At 41.8% G+C, this 18,311-nt stretch overlaps 1 protein-coding gene across 1 annotated transcript; it reads left to right on the top strand.

Moving 5' to 3' along the window:
* The first annotated feature begins 7,093 nt into the window (after window positions 1-7,093).
* On the top strand, window positions 7,094-17,214 carry LOC135173624 (matrix metalloproteinase-27-like). The gene is made up of 10 exons (XM_064140667.1): window positions 7,094-7,241; window positions 7,610-7,848; window positions 8,859-9,007; window positions 9,097-9,225; window positions 11,941-12,102; window positions 12,242-12,365; window positions 14,118-14,248; window positions 14,484-14,643; window positions 16,299-16,402; window positions 16,827-17,214. Exons 1-10 carry the CDS (start codon window positions 7,137-7,139, stop codon window positions 16,925-16,927), a joined length of 1,404 nt encoding a protein of 467 aa, XP_063996737.1. The 5' UTR covers window positions 7,094-7,136; the 3' UTR covers window positions 16,928-17,214.
* Window positions 17,215-18,311: the final 1,097 nt, after the last annotated feature.

Raw genomic sequence — 18,311 nt, 5'->3', positions numbered from 1 at the left:
TGAATATAGTAATAAGACTTATTTATTGTAAAGCAAATGCATTTATATAATTTATCGCTGTTTCAACTGATATGTGCAGGTTTCCTAATAAATTATGTTTGCTGTATCACTGTTTCCTTGATGCTTCATTTGCACTAATCATCAAAAGCTATCTCTAGCTTCCAAACACTAAAAACATATTCTGACATGAAACATCACAAAAGCAAGCAGAAGAAGGAACAGTCAGACAGCTCTGAATTCCACCACCCCACACAAGCTCTGTTGAAAACTCTGTGTGCAATTAGGTCAGTTGAGTCTCAGTAGCTTCAGTCTACAATTTACACTTTCACTTTCTGTTACTCTTTCTTCAACTTCCACTCTTAGCCTTTTCAAGTGTAGATGTTTGGGTTTTTTCTTGTTTCAAGGTTTAGGAGCTAGGTATAAGCTTGGAAATGTAGATTAGAAATTACTTCTGACGTGACTGAAACAAGTCCCTTGCTGTCACAGGCAGCTACATCACAGATAAATAAACCTCTTTATTCAAGGTTCTTTCAGGTGCTACTCCAGTAGTTGGTAAACCCCTCCTATTGGGTCCAGTTTTGTTCAGTAACCTGGGAGAGGGCATTGAGTGTACTCTCACTGATGGTACAAATTTGGGGAGGGTGGCTGACAGCCTGTCAGGCTCTGCTGCCATCCAATGAGATCTGGACAGGCTGAGAGCTGGTTGAAGGCAAACCTTATGAAGTTTAATAAGGACAAGTGCAGGATCCTGCTTCTGAGGAGAAATAACAACAGCCACCAGTACAGGTTGGGGTCTGCCCTGCTGAAAAGCAGCTCCATGAAGAAACATCTTAGACTGATGGTGGACAGCGAGTTCTGCACAGGCCAACAATGTGCCCTTGTAGCCAAAAAAAGACAATAGCGTCCTGGGGTGCATCAGGAAAAGTGTGGCCAGCAGGTCTAGGGAGGTTCTCCCTCTCTACTCTGCCCTGATGAGACCGCACCTAGAATACTGTGTCCAGTTTTGTGCTCCCCAGTTCAAGAGAGACAGGGACCTGCTGGGCAGAGTCAAGTGGAGAGCTAAGAGGATGACTGGGGGACTTGAGCATCTCCCCTATGAAGAGAGACTGAGAGATCTAGAGCTGGTTAGTCTGGAAAAGAGGGGATCTTATCAGTACCTACAAATATCTGAGAAGTGGGTGTCAAGTGGCTGGGGTCAATCTCTTTTTGGTGGTGCAAAGCAATGAGACAAGAAGCGATAGCTACAAACTGTAACAGAAGGTTTCGCCTCAACATGAAGAGAAAGTTCTTTACGGTGAGGGTGACAGAGCACTGGAACAAGCTGCCCGGAGAGGTTGTGGAGTCTCCTCTGGAGACCTTCAAAACTTGCCTGGATGCATTCCTGTGTTGGCAGGGAGGTTTGACTCCATGATCTCTGGAGGTCCTTTCCGACCTCTAAAATTCTGTGATTCTGTAATTTCAGCTGGTTCAAGGATGAAGAAGTTGTCTTAAAAAAATAAAATTATTGGGAAAAAAATATATATGTTACTAAAACTCTCTGCCCTCATCAGTGTCATTGATGAAGGTGCTGAACAGGACTGGACCCAGCGCTGATCCCTGGGGGACACCACTGGTCACAGCTCTCCAGCTGGACCTGGCACCATTGATCACCACTCTCTGAGCTGAAAAAGTAGAAGGCACTCTTGGGGCAGAAAATTCGTTAAATGGGAGACAAGGGTTAAGGAGGTGGTTCTACTTTGGAGGAAAGAGATAAAGCATAGTTTACAGACCATGGAAGATGAAGAACCTATACAGAGGGTGATGGTTATAACGGCGTATTTTTAGTCTATGCCTTCTAGTGTTCTGCAAAGTTCTAATTTCATTTGCCAGGCACAGGTTTTTGGAGATTTGGGGTTTTTTGAAGTTTTTTGATGAGTTTCTCTTGGGCAGAAACACCAAGAGCTCAAAATGAAGTGACTTCTTTGTGAGAAATATTCCATGTGCTTATGTGAGCGAATATTTCCTTTGCCTGTAGAAATATGGCAATTTCTCCATTCCAGACACATCATTAGGAGCAAAGCATGTCTGGTGCCAGCAATTCTGCCTGTCTGCAGACACAAGCATCCCCTTCAATAAAATGAAATATGAATGTTGTTTCAAACTCAGTCCTTAACAATCACTTGCCATTTTCTTACTGCTTTTTAAAAAGTTTAAGGTTCTGTTTGTAATTGCCCTACTATGATAGAGTACTCTATCAGTCCCTAGTGTCTGGTTACTGGGTTTGTGTATAGTTGTCAAAGAGACCTTTCTTAACTGACACAGATTTGCCCATGCAGGGCAAATGGTTAAACATGTATTTAGTGCATTTGAAATGTTGTAGAGTACCCAAGTCACCCATGCCGGTATGAATCAGGGCTTTTGGGAGACCAGCACTTCCCAAAGCCCCACAGAGCCTAGATTAGTCTCTAGGCACCTATGTTTGGGGTTGAATCCAGCCCTCACAGGTGGATGTCTTTTCTTAAAGGTTTACCAAGGGTTAAATTAACTATTTGAACTACTCATAGATTTGTAAAATGGGTTGAATTGAAAAGGACCTTAAAGATAATCTAGTTCTGATCCTATGGGTTGTCCCATAAGCAATGACACCCTCCGCTAGATCAATCAATCCAGCCTTGAACACCACTGGGGAGGGACATCCACGATCTCTCTGGGCAACCTCTTCCAATGTCTCACCACCCTCAGCTGAAAAGAATTTATTTCTAATATACAGCCTTAATTTAACCTCCTCAAGCTTCAATCCATTTGTCCTCATTCTACCACTACAAGCCCTTGTAAATAGTCCCTTCCCAGCATTCTTGCAAGTTCGTTTCAGGTACTAGAAGATCACTATAAGATCTTCCTGAAGCTTTCTTTTCTCCAGGATGGACGGCCCCAACCCTCACAGCCTTTCTCCATAGGGTAGGTGCATCAGCACGCTGATCATCTTTGTGGCTCTCCTCTGGATCTGCTCTAACAGTTCAAAGTTCTTCTTATTGTGGGGGCACTAGAACTGATGCAGTGCTCCAGGTGGGGTCTCACAAGACCTGAGTAATGACTCAACTTTCTAGAGTCCTATGGAAGGATTGAGCTGACTGGACAGATATCTAGTGCCAGTAAGGTATCTGAAGATTTCCAGCTGGCCTCTGACTACCTCTCTAGAAGCTACCACCTCCAGGACCTGGCTCACAACCACCAGGCCTGTGTTAATGAGACCATCTCAGAAGCACCACAAATCACTATTTAGGTAGCTTAATTGCAGCCTAAGTGTTTTCATGTGATCTCAGGCTTAGATTTTTGTCATAGTTAATCATGTTGGCCAAAATATTTGGGAAGCTCCTGAGTACTGCATAAGTCATCCTTAGTTTATGTCCTATGTGTGATCAGATGCCATTTGACCATATTGATTAGATTTATGTTGATATAATGCAAGTTTGCTCACTCTAATGGATGTCAAAGATAAGAGTTAAGAAATCATAACCAGGAGCTACTCATGCAGCTTCTTCTTTTCCCAGACCCCAAGACCAGCTATAGGAGTATTTGTGAAACACCACTTGCGAAAAGGCCTCTTTCCCACGGGCAATGGGAACAAGCTGCTGTGTTGTGTAGGTGGTTGAATTGCAAAACCCTAAAAGCTTTTTGAGTAACTCAGACATCCATAATCTGTCACTCAAATGTCTTCCGAGCAAATGCTGATGTAGCTTAGGCTGTTACCTGAAGCTAGAAATGTAGTCTAAATTGTTTCAATTTCAGCATGTTCACTCTCCAGAGATATGCTTTCTGTAGAAGAGTGCTTAACTAATAAATATGCAAAGTTCAGTGCAACCTATTTTGTCCTAGCTGCACTCATTGTCTCTATCTTTCCACTGCCATACAGCAGGAAACTGTGGGGATCTGATGGCCAGTCACAGTAGGAAAAAAGATAAGCACTTCTCCCAGTTCATATCAAAATTTTCTCACAGAATCATAGAATGGAATCATAGAATTAACCAGGTTGGAAGAGACCTCCAAGATCAGCCAGTCCAACCTAGCACCCAGCCCTAGCCACTCAACTAGACCATGGCACCGAGTGCCTCATCCAGGCTTTTCTTGAACACCTCCAGGGAGGGTGACTCCACCACCTCCCTGGGCAGCCCATTCCAATGGCCAATCACTCTCTCTGGCAAGAACTTCCTCCTAATATCCAGCCTATACCTTCCCTGGCACAACTTGAGACTGTGTCCCCTTGTTCTATTGCTGGTTGCCTGGCAGAAGAGACCAACCCCCACCTGGCTACAACCTCCCTTCAGGTAGTTGCAGACAGCAATGAGGTCCCCCCTGAGCCTCCTCTTCTCCAGGCTAAACAACCCCAGCTCCCTCAGCCTCTCCTCACAGTGCTGTGTTCCAGGCCCCTCACCAGCTTCCTAGACTTTTTACAAAATTTAATTTATGTGATCCAAACTGTATTTTCCAAAAATGGGTTCTATACGTTGTAAAATATACTTGGTACAAAAGCCACTGAGCAGGCTTTTGTGATCTACAACACGTGTGTAGACAGATGATAGCACCATGGTCATTCCTTCCAGATTTAAAACCAAAATAATCCATTTTAAAACACAAGACAGATTTTTTTAAAATCAAGCCTGTAGTTCTGACTAAGGAGTTATGTCTCTGCCAGTATCGGTTTGTTTGAACTGTCCATCTCAGAAAATTCCTTGTCGCAGGTTGCATCTGTGATGGTTTGGGTGTTCCCTGCCCCCCCACTTTGGAAACACCCAGACTAAACTCAGCAGCTCTGGAAATATGAATGAAGCTTATATTTATAGCTTAGCATAATATACAAGCAGATATTTACAGTATATACAGTTATAGACAGAAATACACAAAGTAAAAGGTAATACAGAAACACAACTCCCCTCCCAGATACCTGAGTCCCCAGGAGGGGATCTCAACCACTCTTCCACCTTCCCCTCACCCCTCAACCTTACCTCAAGATCGTGCCTTATGTTTAAGGTAGTATGGAGGGTCGGCCAGGGGAGTTAGGAAGTAGGTGGATTAATCACAGAGATGGCAGGTTAGGTTAGAGAGAGATGCAGCCCAAAGCCCAGACAGAGAGAGGCTGTTATCTATATTTACATTCTTGTTCTTATACATGTCAGCAAGCCTATGAGTGAAGTAGACATCGCCACTGTTTCTCTTTCACAGCCTGTAATCTAATTCTTCTCTCCAAACCATTCTAGCTAGCTTTAAACTAGCACAGTATCTCAGTTAGAGAACTGAACAAGATCCAGGCCTCATAAACCTGCATTGTGATGCAATGATAATAAAAACAAATCAGGGGGAAAGCCCGGGGTGGGGAGGGGGGTTATAGTAGCTGAGAAATGAACTAACAAGCAAGTTTAGCTAACAAGGCTATATTGTGAAATTTGGACTAGAAAATTCATCATTAATGCCTCCAGTTGGGAGAAAAGTTGGCTGCAACTAACCTAAAAAACCCAAAACCACGGAAGTAAGGATTTCATGAAAAAAAGCCACAGTCCAGCATGAGGATAGTTCTGGCAACTGTTTGACAAAATTGGAGTACATGCTGTCAGAGCTCCTCTGAGGTGATGAACACCTTCCTCTCCTATTGCTGTCAGTGGAAGAGGAAGGTGCTTGACCAGCACAGGGTGAAATCCCATAATTTGTCACAGCTTCTGTGACTCCTGAAACTTCCTTTATTCTGAATTACTTAAGAGAGGAAATAATCATATTCCCTGTGGCTTATGTGGTTAAACTGGAAAAAAACATTCCTAATGAAATGACAGATAGATTCATACATACATAGGTACATGGATAGTTAGATATAGACAGACAGACAGACTAGATAAATGTAGACAGATGTGACGGTTTGGGTGTTACCTGCCCCCACACACACTTTGGAAAATCACCCAGACGAGACTGAGCAGCTCTGGAAATGGAATGAAGCTTTATATTTACAGCTTGACAGAACATACAAGCAGATATTTACAATATACATACAGCTATATACAGAAATATACAAGTTAAAGGTAATACAGAAGCACAACAGCCCTCCCAGAAACCAGAGTCTCCAGGAGGGGCTCTCAACCACCCTTCCACCTTCCTCCAACCCCTCTACATTACCCAAGATGCTGCCTTACACCCAAGGAAAATTGGAGGATCAGCCAGGTGGATTAGGAAGCAGATGGATTAGTCACACAGACAGCAGGTTGGGTTAGAGAGAAGTGCAGCCCACAAAGCCCAGAGAGTGAGTCTCTTATCTACATTTATGTTCTTGTTCTTATACATCTCAGCAAGCCTATGAGTGAAGTAGACATCATCCCTGTTTCTTTTTCACAGCCTGTAATCTAATTCTTCTCTCCAAAACATTCTAGCTAGCTTCAAACTAGCACAACAGAGATATAAAATTATTGGCATCCCTTAGGCTGGACTTAGAAGTTAAAATCTTTATCATTTGTGTGATCTTGGATTTCACCTGTATAATTTAAAAGAAACACCTTTTGAAAGGCTTGCAGGGAAGAGGCAGAGAATGATTTGCAGGGACCATCAGTTTTCTATTACACCCAGGATTGATTTTGAAAGAAAACTTTCTGCTTACAGAAAACTTTGTCCCAAAGTTGTTTTGATTTAGGTTTTTTGTGGTTTTTTTTTTTATGGGATTCATATCTGGTGTGTGACTCATATTTTCTAGGCAGGGAATGGTTAAGAGTCCTTGAATGTTCAGTGGCCCCATTTCACATAGCTGAGTCAGGACAACTTAAAAGGTTTTACATTTGTCCACCATTTCATCTGGAGTGAAATTTCTCAGGTTTGCTAAAATTCAGTGCAAAACAACTAAAAACGAGTGCCTGTTTTGATATGGTAGCCAAGCACCTTAGAGTATTCAAGTATGAACTGACTTCAGATGCCTGAGAAATCGGATGGGTCTAATTAAGTTTCGTTGTTTCACCCAGCACAGTTTTATAGCATGAGTGGAAGTAATCAGAGCATGATAGACTCTGAGTCAGTCTGCTGCTGGCTTTACAAAGTGCTCCACAACCAGAGGAACTAGGATACAAGAGAGGAATCACATGGAATAAAAAGCAGACTCATCTCCTACCAGAACAGAGGCAAGAGCAAGAATGAAAGCTCTTTCAATTTTGTTTTTAATGTGTGCAGCTGCTTCTAATGCTGTTCCTGTCCACTCAGAGCATGACAGCCAAGGAGACAATGCAAAGCTTGTACAGGTAACTACATCATCAATAACTGAGATCTATTGACCCCTCTCTTTTTCAGATGCAGTCTGCATGTCCCAGATACACAGCAGCTTGCTGTCCTTCTGAGACATTGCTTTTATACCCAACTCTATTTTTCAGCCTTTATTAAAGTAGGATAGGTCTGTACAAACTGCAAATGTCAAGTAAATAAGAGCCAGGGACAACGTTGTCTGTTTCTGTTTATCTATGATCCTCGTGACAACATCTGTTACGCTCCACAATCACAGACAGATGACTTTGCCAGCAAAGCACCCAAACAATACCAGTCCTAAGGTATTTCTTTAAGAAACAAATCAAAAAATGAAATATGTTCACTTTACTTTTTTTTTCTTCATTAGGACTATTTAAATAAATTCTATACTGTTGAGCCAGATCCAAATCAACTTGGATTGAAAATGAATGCTGAATCCACAACTCAAAAACTTCAGAAAATGCAACAATTTTTTGGTTTGAAAGTGACTGGAAAAACAGATGCTGAGACACTGGAAATGATGAAGAAACCCCGGTGTGGAGTTCCTGACGTGGGTTTCTATGGTGTTACTCTGCCAGGATGGAAGAAAACCAATCTGACATATAGGTAATACTAATTACTTTTTTAGTTTAAATTTTGGGGTTTCAGGTATCCACATTTGTTATGTTCCAATAGAACTTCTATAGGAATTGTTTCCAGATGGGAATACAGAAACTTTTCTCTTTCTCCAGCTGCTAGCTATGCATATTCCTGATAGGAATTTCTGCGAGTCAGTCTGGGTGGGTTACGTTTTGGGTCAATCACTGTATTTTGCCTCTCATGCATCACTCCTGGCAAACATTCTGTGAGTCAAACAGCAATACTGATTACACCCTCTAAAAGCCCCACTGTCTTCAAAATGCGCTAAGATTCAGTAGTCACAGAAACCTGAGGAGATGACTTGCTTCATGCTCAAGAGATGACCTCCTAGCTGAGGGTGTTGCTAAGAAAAACTGATACTGTGTATGCAATTACTGTTATAAAAAAGACAAGCTGGACAGTTGCCACATTCCTCAAACTCACTCAGTCCACAGTGAATCTTGGGAGCTATTGATTGTTAAGATTCACCATCTCAACAATATTGGAGATTTGTTTCTGCAAACACTAAGTAGAGCCACAAGGATGATTGGGGAATTTGAGCATCTCCCCTGTGGAGAGAGACTGAGAGACCTGGGGCTGTTTAGTCTGGAAAAGAGAAGACTGAGAGGAGATCTCACCCATAGCTATAAATATCTGAGGGATGGTTATCAAGTGTATGGGGCCAATCTCTTTTTGGTGGTGCACAGCAATAGGACAAGGGACAATGGCTGCAAATTGGAACACTTTGACACGAGGAGAAACTTCTCTACAGTGAGGGTGACAGAGCACTGGAACAGACTGCCCAGAGAGGTTGTGGAGTCTCCTTCTCTGGAGACTTTCGAAACCTGCCTGGATGCATTCCAGTGCAAACTACCCTAGGGGATCCTGCTTTGTCAGGGGGGTTGGACTGGATGATCTTTGGAGGTCACTTCCAACCTTTAAAGTTCTGTGATTCTGTAATTCTGATTCTGTATTATTACTTGAACCCTCTACTGCAGGATTGTGAACCGCACACCAGATATGAGCAAAGAGGATGTGGATAAAGCAGTTGAGAAGGCATTTGAAGTGTGGAGCACTGTCACCCCGCTGGTTTTCACTCGAATTCATGAGGGAATAGCAGATATAATGATTGCTTTTGGTACCAAAGGTAATATACTGACTGTATACCTATGGTAAATTTAATTCAAAGATTTTCCAATAGTTATAAACTCCATGTTGTTTAAACATATTATTTAGCTCATGGACATTGCCCTCGCTATTTTGATGGCCCGTTTGGTATTCTTGCTCATGCCTTTCCACCTGGAATTGGCTTTGGTGGTGATGTGCACTTCGATGAGGATGAAGATTGGACCACAGGCTCAGCAGGTAGGTAAAAAATGTTTCTGAAATGCTATAGAGATAGGTGATTTCCATTCAGACTTTACTTAAGTGAAGGAATAGATTGAGATGAAACAGACCATTAATCATAAGAGCAGTCTGAGTCTATTACAGGCCATCCCTCAACAGGGGTACTTACAATGACATAAGATCAGCCTGTTCTACTTTTAGTTCTCTTTCAATATTGGTAAAGAAGACAAGGGGGAAACCCTTTTCAGACACAAATGTTACAGATGTGGGCTGTTTTTACCTGGGTTTTGGTAGAGCCCATTCCCACCCACATTTCACAACCCATGGTAAAAGCTTTCTGACTTTTCCCCCTCTTGTTGCCCATGCTGGCCCCAGGCCTGGTACTACCACACTGCAGAGGAAGAAGATGGTGCCTTTCAGCAGCCCTGGGAGGAGATCCTTACCACTTGGAAAACATCACAGACAACAGACATAATGAAGAGTCTTCACTATTAATACCAAGATAGGTGCAGCTATAGGCTGTTACAGCTTTACTCTTCATTTAAGCCAAGATGGTCTTATAAATGAAAGAGTTCTCCAAGCAATTTCAGCTTCCTGACATCAACTGGGAGTCTGAATGTGTTGTCCAGGCTGCCCACTGGCTGAAATGCAGCATGTAAAGCTGGCTACAGGTATGTGCCGCTGGGCTAGAAGAGCAGGGAACCCAAGTGCTCAGGCATCTGTCTGGGACACATCTGCTCTCCTCAATCCCTTCCCCTCAACCTCCAGGATGGCTGCAGAGCATATACTGCCTCTGGGAGATCCAGCAGTACATGAGCACTTGAAATGGGTTGAGGAACTTCCCCCCTACACTATTGAAATTTACCAGACTAGCTCAGACAGCTTGGAAGATAAAGCTATATTTACAGCAAAGCTAAAGTTACAAGCATATATACACAATATATTTAAACATATTTACAGTTGAGAAATAATACAGAAATGCAGATTCCCCTCTCAAACAAAAATAAAGATGCCCAGGAGGGGCTCAAAGCTACCCTCTCTCTCAGGCAGCAAAGCTTACTAGTTATCTGTTAGCCAAGGTTAGTGGAGAGATTAGAGCAGACAAGAGATCTGAAGGGAACAAGTGCTCAGAAGAAAAGAAGAACAAATTGGTTATACTTTGTCTTTTGTTTCCCTTTTAGCAAACCAATGCATGATACAGACTTTATCCTTGTTTACTTTTTACAACCAATGATCTACTTTCTCTCATTAGAATATTCCAATTAGTCTCAAACCAGCACAGCACTGTACTTTGTTGTACTTTAGAATGATTTCTTATCCATTGTTTGGGATGGAAAACTGCAGAAAGCTGCAGAGGGAGAATTGAGGAAGAGCAAGCAACTAACAAAGAGGAAGGTGCTGTAAGAGCACTACAAGAGGAGGAGAGGTGTGGGTTTATTGTGGTGGGAAAAAAAAAAAAGGATGAGAGTGGATATGTCATGCTAATAAAATGCAGTGTTTTTCCCACACTGGGACTGAATGGGTCAACCCCAGTTCTGCTGTGGTTCCTCAGCAGTGTGGTTTCAGGGGCCGGGCATTGCAGAACTTTCTGGAGAGCACAGATGACTCAAGACAGGGGAGGACTAAAAATCCGTGTTGAAAATTTGAGGAATTTATTGTTTGGGGTTTTTTGTTTTCAGAAATGGATATCTTCATCTCAGGCAGCCTTTCTTGGGCCATCAATGGCCAGCCCTCTGCTCTGCCACAGACTTATGATCTTCACTAAGTCTGTTGGCATTACTGGAATCATGGAATCAACCAGGTTAGAAAAGACCTCCAAGATCATCCAGTCCAACCTAGCACTCAGCCCTGCCCACTCAACTAGACCATGGCACCAAGGGCCTTATACAGTCTTTTTTTCAACATCTCCAGGGACCGCAGCTCCACCACCTCCCTGGGCAGCCCATTCCAATGGCAAATCACTCTGGGAAGAACTTCTCCTAACATTTCTCACCAAAGAGCACAAAACTCATTCATTCATTTCACAGGAAGAAGTAAAACATATATTTGAGACTCTAAAAGCTACTAGGTTGGTCTCCAGGAGAGATTATCCTTCATCCCTATCTCAGAAAGGGACACGTGGTGAAGAAAAATCCATTATTGTTATTATCTTTTTACTGTGTTAAGATATTTCATATTTTGAGAAGATACTTTATCTTGCAAGACTATAAAGAATTCATGCACTTTAAAGTCCTAGTGATAAAAAGTAAATCATTTTGCTATTTTTCCTTGCCTATTCGTGATCTCACCTTTCTTTCTCAAACTCGTAGGAGGGAGGGTGAGACACAGAGTAACACTTTGGTACCTCAAGTAGGCACAGAGTGCACCATCTTATCCTTGCCCTGGAGAGCTATTAGCTTGATCTGACTCACTATCTAATTTGTTCTAGCTCAGCCAGGAAACGCTGCCAGGGCACTCCTCAGAGCTGCACCCACATTCACCCACAGACATCTACTCATGCCACACACACCTTCAGCAGCTAGCAGAAAGAACAGCAGGAAAGAGGGCCAAATGTTATTTCCCTCTCTTGGGGGAAGAGCAAAACTTTATTCTGTATGAAAATATGTCTGTGTATGTGCTACCCTAGTGAATTTAAATATAGTGTATGAAAATTCTTGGGGCAGTAGCCCTGCTCTGCTCCTGTTAGACATTTGCAGATCAGAATTAGACTGATCTCTCTCTCCATTCTTCAAGGGTTCAACTTGTTCCTTGTTGCTGCTCATGAGTTTGGGCATGCCCTGGGTCTCTCCCATTCCAATGACCAGAGGGCTTTGATGTTCCCCAATTATGCCTACGTCAGCCTCAGTGAATTCCCCCTCTCTCCAGATGATATAAGTGGTATTCAGTCCATTTATGGTGAGTAAAATCTCCTTCATAAAATTTCACTTTGAAAACAATTGTATTCACGTATAAAAAACCAAAACAAAATCTTTACATGTGAAAACCTTAGTATTTCTACAAATTAGACATATTTTTTCTCTAATGTCTCCCTTAGGACCTCCACCAAATGCCCCAGATGAGAGGCCACCTACTCCTACTTCACCTAAAACCTGTGGCTCCCAGATGTCTTTCAATGCTGTAACCACACTCCGACAAGAGGTCATTTTTCTAAAGAGCAGGTAAATATTGAGGAGGTTTATTTTTTCTTCATTCCTACAGAGACTGAATACTTTGGTGGGTCACATGATTATGATTATGGAATTTATGAGACAAACAGAGAGATTTCCATTCATAGAAATAAAACTTCGTGGTGGTTTAAGGCTTATTGGAATATTCTAATAAGAGAAATTGGCATTTTCCTGAATGTTCAGTGCAAAATCTAACTAAATTAGATAATTGGTTGTGAAAGAATATTAATGGTAAAGTCTACATCATTCACTGGCTTGCTAAGAGGTATAAAAAGCCAAAATATAGACCATTTGTACTCTAGTTTCTTGGTACTGGGTCTCTTTGCTGCTCCTTCCCTCCACTCTAATCTCTTCCACTAACCTTCATTGACTAGATAACATGTGAGCTTTTCTGGTTGTTTTCTCTCTGGGGAGACAAAGAGGGTGGTGTTGGCCCATTCTGAGCTTTCTCTTTGTCCAAGGGGGAAGATTGGATTCCTGTATTATTTCTCATGTATATAATTATAAATACATGTAAATATATTTTGTGTATATATGCTTGTAAATTTAGCTTTGCTGTTGTGCTAGTTTGAAGCAAGCCAGAATGTTTTGGTGAGAAGGACTGGATTACAGGCTGTGAAAGGGAAACAATGGTGATGTCTACTTCACTCATAGGCTTGCTGAGATGTATAAGAACAAGAATCCAAACATAGATGAGGGAGTCGCTCTTTGTCTGGGCTGTGAGCTGCATTTCTCTCTAACCTCACCCTCCATCTCTCTGATTAATCCACTTTGCTTCCTAACCCCCCTTGGCCAAACAAGGGCACAAGGCAACATCTGGGGTAAGGTAGGGGAGTGGGAGAAGGTGGAAGGGTTGTCGGGAACCCCTCCTGGGGACTCAGGTTTCTGGGAGGGGAGTTGTGTTTCTGTATTACCTTTTACCTTGTATATTTCTGTCTATAACTGTATATTCTGTAAATATCTGCTTGTATATTGTGCTAGCTGTAAATATAAGCTTCATTCAATTTCCAGAGTTGGCTGAGTGTAGTCTGGGTGATTTCCAAAAGTGGGGGGTGAGTAACACCCAAACCACCACATCTGTAAATACAGCTTTATCTTACTTCCAAGCCATCTGAGCTGGCCTGGTAAATTTTAATTGGCAGAGGGGGAGTTTTTGACACACCACAAACTTTTAGCAGATAGGAGTTACACTAATATTTTTTACAGGATCTTCTGAGGGGAAAAAAAAAAAAAAAAGCATGTTTCATGTTTTTCCAGAAAACAAAGATTTATACCCTAATACATAGATGGTTATAGCAAGTTATGACATGACTGAATGCTGTAACCATTTCCTATGAAATTAATATGTTCTACCATGTAAATGGGCCACTCCCTCCTCCAGTCATCTATGTAAGCACACAGCATTCTGCTAGATCATCTGGGAAATTGCTTACAATCAGGCTCACCTGGAACCCTATCACTCCCTTATGTATGATGCAGGAACACCCAAAAAACGTTCAGATGTAGCTGATCCCATCAATCAATCAGTATCAACTAGAAGGATAATTCCAGAAATAAACTAGAAGGAAAAAAAATTAAAACAACATCACTTCCCCCTGAGGAGAGTGTTTTCCTGTCTGACCCAGGTAGCTCCAGTGACAAGAAAGAGTTATTAGATCAGAATGCTGTTCACATTCTTCTGCGTATATAGAAATGTTTGTGGTTTCTTATTTACTGCAAAGAACTGTTTCATATTTAAATCAGGCACTTATGGAGAGTCTATCCTGATAACTTAGGAGTTGAACGTGAATTGATTTCTACCTTCTGGCCAACTGTACCACCTGGTATTGATGCTGCATATGAGAACAATAAAGATCAGATCCTGTTTTTCAAAGGTGAAGTATGAGGGTTTAGTTACTTTTTTCTTACCTTTAGTTTTGTGGGAAGTTGGGAGGAAGGAAAAGTACCAGTACATGCATAAAATTCCCTTTTCAAATAAATAAAACTCAGGCTATTTCTTCTAGGTTTTGTATAACCTACACTGGGGGAGGGCATCTTTGCTTTTAGTGTCTGAAAAATCCCTGGTGAAACTAACCATGGGAGTTTTGTGGGGTTTTGTTTGTTTAACAGGCAACAAATTCTGGGTTATCAGCGGATATCATGTGTTGCTTGGTTATCCAAAGAATATCAACATGCTGGGCTTCCCTAGAGGTGTCAAGAGAATTGATGCAGCTGTTTGTAACAAGAATACAGGAAAGACAGACTTTTTCATAGGGGACAAGTACTGGAGGTAAGAAAAAAAGCCCAAATGTTTTCATATGATTGAATCCAACAGAATCTGGATAGAATTTAAAATGTGATAAAAGAGAAAGTAAAGCTTTAGGTGACTATAAGTAATTAGGTAACTATCACAGTATCACAGTATCACCAAGGTTGGAAGAGACCTCACAGATCATCAAGTCCAACCCTTTACCACAGAGCTCAAGGCTAGACCATGGCACCAAGTGCCACGTCCAATCCTGCCTTGAACTATAGCCAACCTACTTCTCATCAAAATGTTTCTTTGACTCCTACATAGGGAGAAGAGAGTTTTTTTACTTTTGAGAGCTTAAATGTGTCCTAAAATGGCTCTGTTTTGAAGCCTTATGCCTCAAAGATGAAAAAAACCCAGAATGCAGAGAACTTAAAAAAAAAAATAGAAAATAAAGATCTGAAAGCTGGCCTGCTTCATCAGAGGGCTATCTGTGATGGGTCGAGCAGGATTTCTCTGATTTGTTAAAAGGCCTGGATTACTGTATCTCTTTTAGAGAGACAGAATTGATAGTTCATTTTCTTCGCTCTTGACAGGTTAGTGTTAGATTTTCAACAAGCTTGTTCTGAATCTTATTCCAAAGATGGCATGGATGGCTCCTGACACACACATCAGGCAAATGTAAGCGAAATATCAGCCTTGGGAAGCTGATAGATTCCTCCTGTGTGTAAGGACAACTGCTTCAAAGACCTTTTAGAGGCAACCAGGAGCATGCCTGGGTCAAACAGATTTTATCATGACTATTTGTGGAGTCCCTCCCCGAGACATAAACTGCCAGCTGGATATTGAGCTGCATGTTGTTTCCTGTCCTTTGTTTCTGATAGTTTTGGGAAGAGTTATTTACAGTATCTTCCATTGCTGGTTTACAGCCTTGGTCACAGGACAAAGGCATGCAAGAAAACCACAGCAAAGAATTCTTACCTAATAACTCAGTCTCTTAGTCTCATGTCCCTGTGAAAACTATTTCTTGTATCCAAGGAGAAGTAAAACTAAAGCTTGTTTATTTTCTTGCTGGGTTTTGGGTTGGGTTTTTTTTTTTTTTTGTTTGGTTGGTTGGTTTTGATTATTTTTTTCCCCTGAGAGGGTTCCTTGAAGGCTGGAGAAGACTTTTAATGTTTCATTTCACCCCACAAATTCAATCTCGTCTCATAAAAGTTGCCCAGACTCAGTTAGCAACAATTTGATGTATTAGAAATAAATAATTTTCCTTTCCTTTATGTAAACCTGTCAGCTAGTAGGCTACTAGAGGACTATGCACAACATCATATCAAGGTCTAAGAAGAGGGGCTTAAAATCCATGGAATAAATATGTGCAGCCAGTACAACTAGAATCATCCCAGTCAGTTTCCATGCGCTGCATGTCACACTGCTATCACTAGAAGATAGCTGCTGTAAAAAAAGTGGGTTTTGTTTCATTTATCTCACTCCAGGTGCTTCTTTGGAGCTATGTCTGCCTTTGTTAGACAACAAGTAGCCACCTGACCTCCTGCAGACGTTTGTGAAATCAGATAAGTTTAGTCTCTGTGAAATCAGTCATACTGCAGCTGGTGGACACCTTTCAGCACCCGCTTAATTCTTTTCAGAACTGATGCCTAAACCCTACAAAGTTACATTTCTTCTTTCATGTGATTTAGGTTTGATGAAAACAGCCAGTCCATGGAGAAAGGTTATCCTAGACAGACAGTCAAAGACTTTCCAGGAATTAAGCAGAAGGTTGATGCTGTTTTCCAACAGAAAGGTAAATGAAATGAGCTCCTAAGTAAAACTGGTTGGTTTGTGAAGTTCTGGAGCTACAGTGAGTGCCATTATTGCTGTACCTTGTAAACAACAGAACTGAACAGATCATAGAATCATACAATCATAGAATGATAAATCAATCGGGTTGGAAGAGACCTCCAAGATCATCCAGTCCAACCTATCCCCCAGCCCTAGCCAGTCAACTAGACCATGGCACTAAGTGCCTCATCCAGTCTTTTCTTGAACACCTCCACGGATGGTGACTTCACCACCTCCCTGGGCAGCCCATTCCAATGGCAAATCACTCTCTCTGTGAAGAACTTCCTCCTATCTCCTTTGTCTACAAAGATGATATTTCTCACTTTGTCAGAATAAAACTAGTTCTTGTATCCATTGCATAATGCTTTACCTTTTTTTATTTCCAGGATTATTGTACTTCTTCCACGGATCAAAGCAACAGGAGTTTGACCCTACCACTAAAAAAGTTATCCGTGAAATAGAGAGTAACAGCTGGTTTAACTGTTGACATCATTAAACTTTCTTGCACACAGGAAAATGAGAATAAAAATCATTCTAGATTTCTCAAAGGTTGTTCATATATGCACTACTATTCAAAAGAGGCAACAGGATTAGCTTTCATATATATATATATATATACACACTCACACTGTTCTAATAAATGAGCATATCAACTCCAAAGTCTAGAGCATAACTACTTTTTTCCCCCAATTAAGTATCCAACATCATTCATTATTTTATACTCCAGATGAGTTTTCAAATATTTGGGCAATAAATGGATTAAGGTTGACACAACTGCTTTCTGCTTTGTGTGTTAAAGGAGTTCTAGATTTCTGAGGTGTGCAAGATTTCAGGTTAACATGTTAACATCCTTCCAATACATAAGGGTTATATTTTGATTCTTCTCTGTCCAAACATCTTCAAAAATCAGGCTTTTAATTAATCATTCACTTTTCTGTCCTCTCTCCTGTATCTCCTCCTGTTATTTGACTATTGTGGCCTTGCCCCTTTCATGTTCTATCAGTATTTAGCCAGGGGAATCACCCTTGAGCTCCAGCATCTAAATTCATTTTCCCACTCTGGTCTGTCTGTATAGCATAACAATCTGCATTGCATCAGTGACCAGTGTTGGTGCATCTATAAACGACATGCCTCACAAAACAGCCCTGTCCTACTCAAGAAATAGATTTGATTAACATGTCATGGAGCACAACCTTCACTTCACTAACACAGAGGACATCAGAACAGAAGGACATCCTGCTTTTATCCTCTCTCATGTTTGGGTGGGGGTTTTTTTTGCAAGATACAAAAGCAGCTTTTTATATCACCACAAATCAGTGACAAGGTTGTCTGAAGGCACCCGCTTGGACCTGTGGAGTGACCATGATGTTCCACAAGACAAGAGCAGAATGTGCTTGAGGTAGGCACCTGGGTCACAATAACCCCATGGTAAGCTGCAGACCTGAGGAAGTGTGGTTGGACAGCTGTGACTAGGAGAGGGACCTGGGGGTTCTGGTTGGCAGTTGATAAAGTATGAGCCAGCAGTGTGCCCAGGTGGCTGAAAAAGCTAGTGGCATCCTGGCTTGTATTAGGAACACTGTGGCCAACAGGATCAGGGAGGTGGTCATGCCCCTGTACTCAGCACCAGTGAGACCACACCTGAAGTACTGTATTTAGTTCTGGGCCACTCACCACAAGAGAGACATCAAGGTTCTGGAGCAGGGGTCCTCAAACTATGGCCTGTGGGCCAGATACAGCCCCCCAGGGTCCTCAATCTGGCCCACCAGTATTTACAGAAACCCCCCCCCCCCCTCATTGGGGGTTGGGGGGACACCAAACAGCCACTTCCTGCCACTTAATCTGCTCGCTGGCTCTGCAGCCCCTGAGCACCC

Source organism: Pogoniulus pusillus, chromosome 3 (genome assembly GCF_015220805.1).
Source record: "Pogoniulus pusillus isolate bPogPus1 chromosome 3, bPogPus1.pri, whole genome shotgun sequence".
Lineage (NCBI taxonomy): Eukaryota > Metazoa > Chordata > Aves > Piciformes > Lybiidae > Pogoniulus > Pogoniulus pusillus.
Note: the sequence above shows the minus strand (reverse complement) of the source record. Positions and strands in the feature narration are given on the sequence as shown.